Source organism: Cherax quadricarinatus, chromosome 83 (assembly GCF_038502225.1).
Source record: "Cherax quadricarinatus isolate ZL_2023a chromosome 83, ASM3850222v1, whole genome shotgun sequence".
Taxonomy (NCBI): Eukaryota; Metazoa; Arthropoda; class Malacostraca; order Decapoda; family Parastacidae; genus Cherax; species Cherax quadricarinatus.
The window spans coordinates 3551714-3564921 of record NC_091374.1 but is presented as its reverse complement, the minus strand read 5'-3'; the positions used below and the strand labels follow the sequence as shown (position 1 = coordinate 3564921).

Genomic DNA, 13208 nt, shown 5'->3' with positions numbered 1-13208 from the left:
GTGACTTGAAAAAGCCCACTGTGTGGGCGAAACGTTGTCATTAAAGGATCACATTATACTGCATATGTGTTTATATTTCCAGACTCGGCATATATACAGTGAGATATTTAAATAAGGGTTTGTGTTTTATGTATCCTGTGGGAGAGGGCGGAGGGTCTGTTGGACTGATCCAGTCAGGTCAGAGCGAGACAAAAGAGGTAATCACCTTCCAGGGTCGTATACTTAGTATATAATTTGAGGTATAGTTTGAGGAGAGAAACAATCCAAGGGTGTGGTGCATACTGAAGGCGAGATGCAACATGTGCCCTGCATTCTTATATTCAGTCATGCAGCTTCGGTTCTGCAACAAAAAGTTGATTTGACTTATTGTTCTCCCCCCCCCCTCCACTCTCTCGTCTTCTCTTTACTCTCCTCGTCCTTCTCCCCCCTCGTTCATGGCCTTGTCTCTCCTTACCTATCCTCTTGTCTGTTTTCTTCCTCCCGGTGACATCTCTCTCTTCATTCTTTTCTCCCCCTCTCTTCGTTCTCGAGATGTTGGTAGTTTGCATTTCTTGATAAATCGACAGTTATGTGAGTCTACCCAGTGTTGCCCTTAGGGGCAAGTTTTCTATTTCCCCTCTCGAATTCTGAAGGATTTGTGCTCCCGGCATTTTAGTTGCCTCTTACGACACGCATAGCTTACGGAGGGTAGAATTATTATTATTATTTATTATGTTCAGGGTCAGTGAACTTTCAAACACCTGTGCACACTTGGCAGTTACATACCTACCAGTCTCCCACAACTACTATTTTTTCTTTCACTCGAGAGATCACTACCAAAAACCACTAAAAATTGACCAAAAACGGTTTTTAATTGAGTCTCATTTGGCTTGTGGTCGTGCTAAGTCAAATCAGTGAGTTAGGCCTAAAATGCAAGGGTCATCTGTGCCGAATAAGCAAGAGTGAAAATTTGCTTATGCAATAAAACTGCGAATATCAATCTGAACATAACGGAAAACGTTACATCCTATTGATTTTAAACAATACTAAATAAATTTAAACTGAACTATGATATATTTAGTAGAATTTGGCTAAAGAGAATTTTTAGGGTTGGTTAGGTGAGGTTTCTAAGTTAATTTAGGTCAAAAATATAAATAAAATACATAGCGATTGAAAAAAATATGCTTATAAATCTGTTCGGCAAGTTCGGCATATTATTGTGTATATAATATATATTTATAATCTCTCTCTCTCTCTCTCTCTCTCTCTCTCTCTCTCTCTCTCTCTCTCTCTCTCTCTCTCTCTCTCTCTCTCTCTCTCGTAGAGTTTACTCTATCCTAATAGGTCCACATTAGGGATTAAAGAATACTAGTGTAACATGCGACCTAAACGGCCCTCGTATGTTGACAGACTTTAATCCCAATTAACCGACCACCGTTGTCTGGTAGGGCTGACAGTCTAACACAGACGTCACTCTTAACCTGTGCTTCACCACACTCACAGAAATGTTTATCTAAGTGGTTTGGAAAACCGACAAGTTGAATGAAACACTTGTGCGACACTTGGGTCTACCAGGCAGACCCAAGTGTTGAGCCTCATTAGCGCAATACACAGAGAAACGGAGGAAGATGTGAAGAGGAAGCTTGATGTTCTCAATCCATGGCTGAGGGACTGAGCATATCTCTTGGCTGAGGGATTGAGCATATCTCTAGGCTGAGGGACTGAGCATATCTCTAGGCTGAGGGACTGAGCATATCTAGGCTGAGGGACTGAGCATATCTAGGCTGAGGGACTGAGCATATCTCTAGGTTGAGGGACTGAACACATCATCTCTAGGTTGAGGGACTGATTGCTTCAAACTCTCTTTACATCTTCCATAATTTTTCTCAGTGTTGTAATGACAAAGCCACTGGTTGGAGAGACGTTTCCACAGTAGATACCCAGATACCCAAGTGTTGAACCATTATCTCATTCATCCACCATGACAGAAACGGCTGCTCTCCTCTCTCAAAGTGACGCCATTAATGCAGATTCACTCTGTGACTTCTTAATCGAAACCGATTTATAGCACCAACTACGACTTCCTCCTCTCACCCTAATGTTCACCCTCCACACTTTACTCATTACCTCACTGCTACAGCGGATGACATCCACAGCTCTACTGCTGTGGATGTCAATTTTATAATCTTTTAACCAAGTATGTAATATATATATATATATATATATATATATATATATAGATATATATATATATATATATATATATATATATATATATATATTAACACTGGCCGATTCCCACCAAGGCAGGGTGGCCCGAAAAAGAAAAACTTTCAGCATCATTCACTCCATCACTGTCTTGCCAGAAGGGTGCTTAACACTACAGTTTTTAAACTGCAACATTAACACCCCTCCTTCAGAGTGCAGGCACTGTACTTCCCATCTCCAGGACTCAAGTCCGGCCTGCCGGTTTCCCTGAATCCCTTCATAAATGTTACTTTGCCCACACTCCAACAGCACGTCAAGTATTAAAAACCATTTGTCTCCATTCACTCCTATCAAACACGCTCATGCATGCCTGCTGGAAGTCCAAGCCCCTCGCACACAAAACCTCCTTTACCCCCTCCCTCCAACCTTTCCTAGGCCGACCCCTACCCCGCCTTCCTTCCACTACAGACTGATACACTCTTGAAGTCATTCTGTTTCGCTCCATTCTCTCTACATGTCCGAACCACCTCAACAACCCTTCCTCAGCCCTCTGGACAACAGTTTTGGCAATCCCGTACCTCCTCCTAACTTCCAAACTACGAATTCTCTGCATTATATTCACACCATACATTGCCCTCAGACATGACATCTCCACTGCCTCCAGCCTTCTCCTCGCTGCAACATTCATCACCGATGCTTCACACCCATACAGGAGTGTTGGTAAAACTATACTCTCATACATTCCCCTCTTTGCTTCCAAGGACAAAGTTCTTGTCTCCACAGACTCCTAAGTGCACCGCTCACCCTTTTCCCCTCATCAATTCTGTGATTCACCTCGTCTTTCATAGACCCATCCGCCGACATGTCCACTCCCAAATATCTGAGTACATTTACCTCCTCCATACTCTCTCCCTCCAATCTGATATCCAATCTTTCATCAACTAATCTTTTTGTTATCCTCATAACCTTACTCTTTTCTGTATTCACTTTCAGTTTTCTTCTTTTACATACCCTACCAAATTCATCCACCAACCTCTGCAACTTCTCTTCAGAATCACCCAAGAGCACAGTGTCATCAGCAAAGAGCAACTGTGACAACTCCCACTTTGTGTGATTCTGTATCTTTTAACTCCACACCTCTTGCCAAGACCCTCGCATTTACTTCTCTTAAAACCCCATCTATAAATATATTGAACAACCACGGTGACGTCACACATCCTTGTCTAAGGCCTACTTTTACTGGGAAATAATCTCCCTCTTTCCTACATACTCTAACTTGAGCCTCACTATCCTCGTAAAAACTCTTCACTGCTTTCAGTAACCTACCTCCTATACCATACATCTGCAACATCTGCCACATTGCCCCCCCCCTATCCACCCTGTCATACGCCTTTTCCAAATCCATAAATGCCACAAAAACCTCTTTAGCCTTATCTAAATACTGTTCACTTATATGTTTCATTGCAAACACCTGGTCCACACACCCCCTACCTTTCCTAAAGCCTCCTTGTTCATCTGCTATCCTATTCTCCGTCTTACTCTTAATTCTTTCAATAATAACTCTACCATACACTTTACCAGGTATACTCAACAGACTTATCCCCCTATAATTTTTGCACTCTCTTTTGTCCCCTTTGCCTTTATACAAAGGAACTATGCATGCTCTCTGCCAATCCCTAGGTACCTTACCCTCTTCCATGCATTTATTAAATAATAGCACCAACCACTCCAAAACTATATCCCCACCTGCTTTTAACATTTCTATCTTTACCCCATCAATCCCAGCTGCCTTACCTCCTTTCATTTTACCTACTGCCTCACGAATTTCCCCCACACTCACAACTGGCTCTTCCTCACTCCTACAAGATGTTATTCCTCCTTGCCGGCAACTATACATGAAATCACAGCTTCCCTATCTTCAACATTCAACAATTCATCAAAATATTCCCTCCTTCTTCCCAATACCTCTTAACTCTCCATTTAATAACTCTCCTCTCCTATTTTTAACTGACAAATCCATTTGTTCTCTAGGCTTCCTTAACTTGTTAATCTCACTCCAAAACTTTTCCTTTTCAACAAAATTTGTTGATAACATCTCACCCACTCATTTGCTCTTTTTTTACATTGCTTCACCACTCTCTTAACCTCTCTCTTTTTCTCCATGTACTCTTCCCTCCTTGCATCACTTCTATTTTGTAAAAACTTCTCATATGCTAACTTTTTCTCCCTTACTACTCTCTTTACATCATCATTCCACCAATCGCTCCTCTTCCCTCCTGCACCCACTTTCCTGTAACCACAAACTTCTGCTGAACACTCTAACACTACATTTTTAAACCTACCCCATACCTCTTCGACCCCATTGCCTATGCTCTCATTAGCCCATCTATCCTCCAATAGTTGTTTATATCTTACCCTAACTGCCTCCTCTTTTAGTTTATAAACCTTCACCTCTCTCTCTCTTACCTGATGCTTCTATTCTCCTTGTATCCCATCTACCTTTTACTCTCAGTGTAGCTACAACTAAAAAGTGATCTGATATATATGTGGCCCCTCTATAAACATGTACATCCTGAAGTCTACTCAACAGTCTTTTATCTACCAATAAATAATCCAACAAACTACTGTCATTTCACCCTACATCATATCTTGTATACTTATTTATCCTCTTTTTCTTAAAATATGTATTACCTATAACTATAACCCCCCCCCCCCCCAGTACCAACAATACCACCAGTCCGATGACATTCTTCTTTGCAAATATACAGGGTCTAAAGCCAGCAACAAACAACAAAATACTTTTCATCCGTGGACTGCTTGCAGAGGCAAAGGCAATGTTCGCAGCTTTCACTGAGACCCACATAAGGGATCACTTGGACAACGAAATATGGATCCCAGGTTACAACCTATACAGATGTGACAGAGTGAACAGGCAAAAGGGGGAGGTTGGCCTGTACATTGCAGAGTCACTTGTTTGCACAGAACTGCTTAATGCCTCAAATGATGTAGTGGAAGTTTTAGCAGTAAAGGTCGAGAACCAAAACCTAGTCATTGTGGTAGTCTACAAGCCTCCGGATGCAACATCCCAGCAATTCCAGGAACAGCTGTTAAAAATTGACCACTGTCTGGAAAATCTTCCAGCTCCTGCACCCAACATCTTGCTCCTGGGGGATTTCAACTTAAGGCACCTAAAATGGAGGAATATAGCAAATAATATTGTTGCAGTAATAACACCAGGAGGCAGCTCTGATGAAAACTCACACTCACACGAGCTTTTAAATCTCTGCACAAAATTCAATTTAAACCAGCAAATAATAGAGCCTACTAGACTGGAGAATACACTAGACCTCATCTTCACTAACAATGATGATTTGATAAGAAATGTCACCATATCAAAAACAATATACTCAGATCACAACATAATTGAGGTTCAGACATGTATGCGTGGAGCCCCAGACCGACATAATGAGACTAGTCACGAGGGAGCATTCACCAAATTCAACTTCAATAACAAAAACATAAAGTGGGACCAAGTAAACCAAGTCCTAACCGATATAAGCTGGGAAGATATACTAAGCAACACAGACCCCAACTTATGCCTAGAACAGATAAACTTGGTGGCACTCGATGTATGCACAAGGCTTATTCCTCTAAGAAAAAGGAGGGGTAGATGTAAAATAGAAAGAGACAGGCGCTCCCTTTACAGGCGACGGAAAAGAATAACAGAGCGGCTAAAAGAGGTCAATATATCTGAAATGCGTAGGGAGACACTGGTCAGAGAAATAGCAAGCATCGAACTTAAGCTAAAGGAATCTTATAGGAGTCAGGAATCGCGGGAAGAACTAAAAGCCATAAATGAAATCGAAAGAAACCCAAAGTATTTCTTCTCCTATGCCAAATCAAAGTCGAGAACAACGTCCAGTATTGGGCCCCTACTTAAACAAGATGGGTCCTACACAGATGACAGAAAGGAAATGAGTGAGCTACTCAAGTCCCAGTATGACTCAGTTTTTAGCAAGCCGCTAACCAGACTGAGAGTCGAAGATCAAAATGTATTTTTTATGAGAGAGCCACAAAATTTGATTAAAACAAGCCTATCCGATGTTATCCTGACGCCAAATTACTTCGAACAGGCGATAAATGACATGCCCATGCACTCTGCCCCAGGGCCAGACTCATGGAACTCCGTGTTCATCAAGAACTGCAAGAAGCCCCTATCACGAGCCTTTTCCATCCTATGGAGAGGGAGCATGGACACGGGGGTCGTCCCACAGTTACTAAAAACAACAGACATAGCCCCACTCCACAAAGGGGGCAGTAAAGCAACAGCAAAGAACTACAGACCAATAGCACTAACATCCCATATCATAAAAATCTTTGAAAGGGTCCTAAGAAGCAAGATCACCACCCATCTAGAAACCCAACAGTTACACAACCCAGGGCAACATGGGTTTAGAACAGGTCGCTCCTGTCTGTCTCAACTATTGGATCACTACGACAAGGTCCTAAATGCACTAGAAGACAAAAAGAATGCAGATGTAATATATACAGACTTTGCAAAAGCCTTCGACAAGTGTGACCATGGCGTAATAGCGCACAAAATGCGTGCTAAAGGAATAACAGGAAAAGTCGGTCGATGGATCTATAATTTCCTCACTAACAGAACACAGAGAGTAGTCGTCAACAGAGTAAAGTCCGAGGCAGCTACGGTGAAAAGCTCTGTTCCACAAGGCACAGTACTCGCTCCCATCTTGTTCCTCATCCTCATATCCGACATAGACAAGGATGTCAGCCACAGCACCGTGTCTTCCTTTGCAGATGACACCCGAATCTGCATGACAGTGTCTTCCATTGCAGACACTGCAAGGCTCCAGGCGGACATCAACCAAATCTTTCAGTGGGCTGCAGAAAACAATATGAAGTTCAACGATGAGAAATTTCAATTACTCAGATATGGTAAACACGAGGAAATTAAATCTTCATCAGAGTACAAAACAAATTCTGGCCACAAAATAGAGCGAAACACCAACGTCAAAGACCTGGGAGTGATCATGTCGGAGGATCTCGCCTTCAAGGACCATAACATTGTATCAATCGCATCTGCTAGAAAAATGACAGGATGGATAATGAGAACCTTCAAAACTAGGGAGGCCAAGCCCATGATGACACTCTTCAGGTCACTTGTTCTATCTAGGCTGGAATATTGCTGCACACTAACAGCACCTTTCAAGGCAGGTGAAATTGCTGACCTAGAAAATGTAGAGAGAACCTTCACGGCGCGCATAACGGAGATAAAACACCTCAATTACTGGGAGCGCTTGAGGTTCCTAAACCTGTATTCCCTGGAACGCAGGCGGGAGAGATACATGATTATATACACCTGGAAAATCCTAGAGGGACTAGTACCGAACTTGCACACGAAAATCACTCACTACGAAAGCAAAAGACTTGGTAGACGATGCACCATCCCCCCAATGAAAAGCAGGGGTGTCACTAGCACGTTAAGAGACCATACAATAAGTGTCAGGGGCCCGAGACTGTTCAACTGCCTCCCAGCATACATAAGGGGGATTACCAACAGACCCCTGGCAGTCTTCAAGCTGGCACTGGACAAGCACCTAAAGTCGGTTCCTGACCAGCCAGGCTGTGGCTCGTACGTTGGTTTGCGTGCAGCCAGCAGCAACAGCCTGGTTGATCAGGCTCTGATCCACCAGGAGGCCTGGTCACAGACCGGGCCGCGGGGGCGTTGACCCCCGGAACTCTCTCCAGGTAAACTCCAGGTAAACCCCTTTCTATACAAAGTTCAATCAAAGGGCTCCCATTATCTTTTACACCTGGCACCCCAAACTTACCTACCACACCCTCTCTAAAAGTTTCTCCTACTTTAGCATTCAGGTCCCCTACCACAATTACTCTCTCACTTGGTTCAAAGGCTCCTATACATTCACTTAACATCTCCCAAAATCTCTCTCTCTCTTCTACATTCCTATCTTCTCCAGGTGCATACACGCTTATTATGGCTCACTTTTCGCATCCAACCTTTACTTTAATCCACATAATTCTTGAATTTACACATTCATACTCTCTTTTCTCCTTCCATAACTGATCCTTCAATTTTATTGAAGGATCATATATTGTGTGAATGTGATTGTGATTGTTGTTTTGGTGAATATTTCTTGTAAGAGTTTTTTGTAATTGTGATTTTATTCGAGATTGTTTCTGGAATAGTAACTAAAGTGATTGTGTGTGTGTGTGTGTGTGTGTGTGTGTGTGTGTGTGTGTGTGTGTGTGTGTGTGTGTGTGTGTGTGTGTGTATGTATGTAAGAATGACAAACCTCCAACAGTAGGAAAGTCTCGCAAATACTTTGTGTAAGTAAACGTTCTAACTAGGTGTCAAATATCTGCATTGTTTTCCTAGTGTTGAGTGCAAGTATTTCTTGTACATATTGTATATAGTGGAGGGAAGGCGGGGTAGGGATCGGCTTAGGAAAGGTTGGAGGGAGGGCGTAAAGGAGGTTTTGTGTGCGAGGGACTTGGACTTCCAGCAAGCATGCGTGAGCATGTCAGACAGGAGCGACTGGACACAAATGGTTTTTAGGACTTGACGTGCTGTTGAAGTGTAAGAAAGGTAATTTTTATGAAGGGATTCAGGGAAACCGGCAGGCCGGACTTGAGTCCTGGAGATGGGAAGTACAGTGTCTGCACTCTGAAGGAGGGGTGTTAATGTTGCAGTTTAAAAACTGTAGTGTAAAGCACCCTTCTGGCAAGACAGTGATGGAGTGAATGATGGTGAAAGTTGTTCTTTTTCGGGCCACCCTGCCTTGGTGGGAAACGGCCGATGTGTTAATAAAAAAAATAGTTGTTCTTGAAGGTGGATTGTGGTGGTGGTGCCGGTGAGGGAGAAGACGAGTTCAGACCTTCCCTGTAGGTCAGCGCTTCTCTTACATGTTATAATAATTAACGAATGTAACCTGGTGGTTGTAATAATTGTTCGTGTGGGAGTGTTGTTATTGTAGTCTCTTATTGTAATTTTATTGTACTCTCTTATTGTAATTTTATTGTAGTTTATTGTAATCTCTTATTGTAGTTTGTTATTGCAGTGTGTTGTTACTGTAGTCTTATTGCAATCTTACAGTTTGTTATTGTAATCTTATTATAGCTTGTTGTTATTGCAGTGTGTTGTTATTGTAGTTTGTTATTGCAGTGTGTTGTTATTGTAGTTGTTATTGTGGTCCTATTGCAATCTTATAGTATGTTATTGTAATTTTATTGTAGTTTGTTGTTAACATAAGAACATAAGAATGAAGGAACACTGCAGCAGGCCTACTGGCCCATGCGAGGCAGGTCCAAGTCTCCTACCGGCTTAAGCCAATGCACCCAACCTAGTCAGGTCAGGTCACATTGACTTAAGGGAGGAACACGGCAACCGACCTGGTAGCACAAGCTAATCAGGTCCAACTTACACCCACCCACACCCACTCATGTATTTATCCAACCTATTTTTAAAGCTACACAACGTTCTGGCCTCTATAACTGTACTTGAGAGTTTGTTCCACTCATCCACAACTCTATTACCAAACCAGTACTTTCCTATATCCTTCCTGAATCTGAATTTTTCCAACTTAAAACCATTGCTACGAGTCCTGTCTAGGCTAGATATTTTCAGCACACTATTTACATCCCCTTTATTTATTCCCGTCTTCCATTTATACACCTCAGTCATATCCCCCCTAATTCTACGTCTTTCTAGAGAGTGCAGATTCAGGGCCCTTAGTCTATCCTCATAAGGAAGGTTTCTGATACATGGGATCAACTTTGTCATCCTCCTTTGTACATTTTCCAGAGCATTTATATCCATTCTGTAATACGGTGACCAAAACTGTGCAGCATAATCTAAATGAGGCCTAACCAATGATGTATATAGTTGAAGAACAACCTGAGGACTCCTATTATATATGCTTCTTGATATGAAGCCAAGGATTCTATTAGCTTTATTGCGAACACTTATGCACTGTTGTCTTGGTTTCAGATTGCTGCTAACCAGAACTCCTAAATCTTTTTCGCAATCCGTAATATTAAGATCTACATTATTTAGTTTATATGTGGCATGGTTATTGTCCTGTCCAACATTTAGAACTTTGCATTTGTCTATATTAAACTGCATCTGCCACTTCTCCGACCACTGCATCAGTCTACTCAAATCTTCCTGGAGTGCTCTAATGTCCTCGTCTCGTCTCTTATTGTAGTTTGTTGTTATTTTAGTCTCTTATTGTAGTTTGTTGTTATTTCAGTCTCTTATTGTAGTTTGTTGTTATTTCAGTCTCTTATTGTAGTTTGTTGTTATTTTAGTCTCATATTATAGTTTGTTGTTATTTTAGTCTCATATTGTAGTTTGTTGTTATTTCAGTCTCATATTGTAGTTTGTTGTTATTTCAGTCTCTTATTGTAGTTTGTTGTTATTTCAGTCTCTTATTGTAGTTTGTTGTTATTTCAGTCTCTTATTGTAGTTTGTTGCTATTTCAGTCTCATATTGTAGTTTGTTGTTATTTCAGTCTCATATTGTAGTTTGTTGCTATTTCAGTCTCATATTGTAGTTTGTTGTTATTTCAGTCTCATATTGTAGTTTGTTGTTATTTCAGTCTCTTATTGTAGTTTGTTGTTATTTCAGTCTCTTATTGTAGTTTGTTGTTATTTCAGTCTCATATTGTAGTTTGTTGTTATTTTAGTTTCTTATTGTAGTTTGTTGTTATTTCAGTCTCTTATTGTAGTTTGTTGTTATTTCAGTCTCTTATTGTAGTTTGTTGTTATTTCAGTCGATATTGTAGTTTTGTTTTACTGTTATTGTAGTTTTGTGTTACTGTTATTGTAGTTTTGTGTTACCGATATTGTAGTTTTGTGTTACTGTTATTGTAGTTTTGTGTTACCGATATTGTAGTTTTGTGTTACTGTTATTGTAGTTTTGTGTTACTGTTATTGTAGTTTTGTGTTACCGATATTGTAGTTTTGTGTTACCGATATTGTAGTTTTGTGTTACCGATATTGTAGTTTTGTGTTACTGTTATTGTAGTTTTGTGTTACTGATATTGTAGTTTCGTGTTACCGATATTGTAGTTTTGTGTTACTGATATTGTAGTTTTGTGTTACCGATATTGTAGTTTTGTGTTACTGTTATTGTAGTTTTGTGTTACCGATATTGTAGTTTTGTGTTACTGATATTGTAGTTTCGTGTTACCGATATTGTAGTTTTGTGTTACCGATATTGTAGTTTCGTGTTACCGATATTGTAGTTTCGTGTTACCGATATTGTAGTTTCGTGTTACCGATATTGTAGTTTCGTGTTACCGATATTGTAGTTTCGTGTTACCGATATTGTAGTTTCGTGTTACCGATATTGTAGTTTTGTGTTACTTATTTTGTGTTATTGTAGTTTCGTGTGATCGTTGTGAAAGCAATTCTTTGTTTTGAGTGAATGTAATTTTTGCTCGATTGTACTTTGTGTGAATGTGATTGTACTTTGTGTGAATGTGATTGTACTTTGTGTGAATGTGATTGTACTTTGTGTGAATGTGATTGTACTTTGTGTGAATGTGATTGTACTTTGTGTGAATGTGATTGTACTTTGTGTGAATGTGATTGTACTTTGTGTGAATGTGATTGTACTTTGTGTGAATGTGATTGTACTTTGTGTGAATGTGATTGTACTTTGTGTGAATGTGATTGTACTTTGTGTGAATGTGATTGTACTTTGTGTGAATGTGATTGTAGGTTTTGCGTATTTGTTGTTTTGGTAGATATTTCGTGTAAGAGTTTTTTGTAATTGTGATTTTATTCGAGATTGTTTCTGGAATAGTAACTTTAAAGTGATTGTTTTGAGATGGGTACAGATTGTTGATGCCCAAGTGCTTGTTGATGCCCATGCACGTGATGCTGGGGCAGTAGTGTGGTAGAGGTGGTGTGAGAGTAGAAAAGATACACTCATCACTGTACTCACTGCGTACATTAATTTCTAATACAGACCGATCGACGCTTAGTGTAAAACAATGTACCTCTTCCTCATTTCTTATCTATCTTCATTATTTCTCTCTATATTTCTGTGTAGGTTTCCTTTTTACTTTTTATTAGTCACTCTTCAATGTTATTATTATTCTTGGGAGGCGCTGGTGGTTTATACTGGAAAGATCATTTATGTATGTGAGAAAATACGTCTCTTATAAGTAGGTTTCATTGACTTACATGATTCTGAAGTCTCACTTGACATAATGTGGATAAAATTTTCATACTCTGCGATAGTAGAGTTTATTAAATACCTTGATTAGATTACCACTGTGACTGGTCAGGCAGCATCGTTGAGGACGGCCCGGCCATGCTTCGGATTTAATTAAACGAGAGTTTGTGTCTAGGCGCGTATGGAAAGGTTTGTATGGTAGTGATTAGATGGTGGTATTGTGGTCTCCCCCGCTGGTTGAGTAAAGTGGACTCACCCGGAAGGCAGGTTATAAATACTGTGAGCGGGAAGTGGTAGTTCTCAGTCGACAACAGCAGATAGCGGGGCTCGGAGGAGGAGGATGGCAACTGTCAGGTAGGTGCCTCACTGCCACATGAACCTTGGGATAGGCGGTGCCTGGCCAACTCAACTAGCGATAGGGACCTTCTTCCTGGCCTGAGCCTGCAGATGCTGTTGTGGCCTTGTCACCTGGGCCTGGAGGTAGTTACCTTATCACCTGGACTTGGGGTACAGTAGTTACCTTATCACCTGGACTTGGGGTACAGTAGTTACCTTATCACCTGGACCTGGGGTACGGTAGTTAACTTATCACCTTGACTTGGGGTACGGTAGTTACCTTATCGCCTGGACCTGGGGTACGGTAGTTACCTTATCACCTGGACCTGGAGTACGGTAGTTACCTTATCACCTGGACCTGGGTTAAGTGAATCGTCACCTGAGCTATGCATGCGTGGTAACACCTCACAAACGATGCCACTTAGCGTGTTTTAACACAACCTCGCGACACGTGGACACA

The 13208-nt window shown here is 41.0% G+C and overlaps 1 protein-coding gene across 11 annotated transcripts in view; it reads left to right on the top strand.

Annotated features, from left to right (window-relative positions):
- The window catches only part of Adk2 (Adenosine kinase 2), a 97100-nt gene that overhangs the window by 17272 nt on the left and 66620 nt on the right, over nt 1–13208 (top strand). Inside the window, exon 1 of one of the 11 annotated variants that reach the window (XM_070102718.1) lies at nt 12693–12766. The exons of 7 other annotated variants lie outside the window; for them this stretch is intronic. In XM_070102718.1, coding sequence (XP_069958819.1) covers nt 12753–12766 — 14 coding nt within the window. In that variant the 5' untranslated portion in view covers nt 12693–12752. Of the gene's footprint in view, nt 1–12692; nt 12767–13208 lie in introns of those variants that run through there. 3 more of the 11 variants (XM_070102715.1, XM_070102720.1, XM_070102721.1) reach the window with 3 other exon arrangements.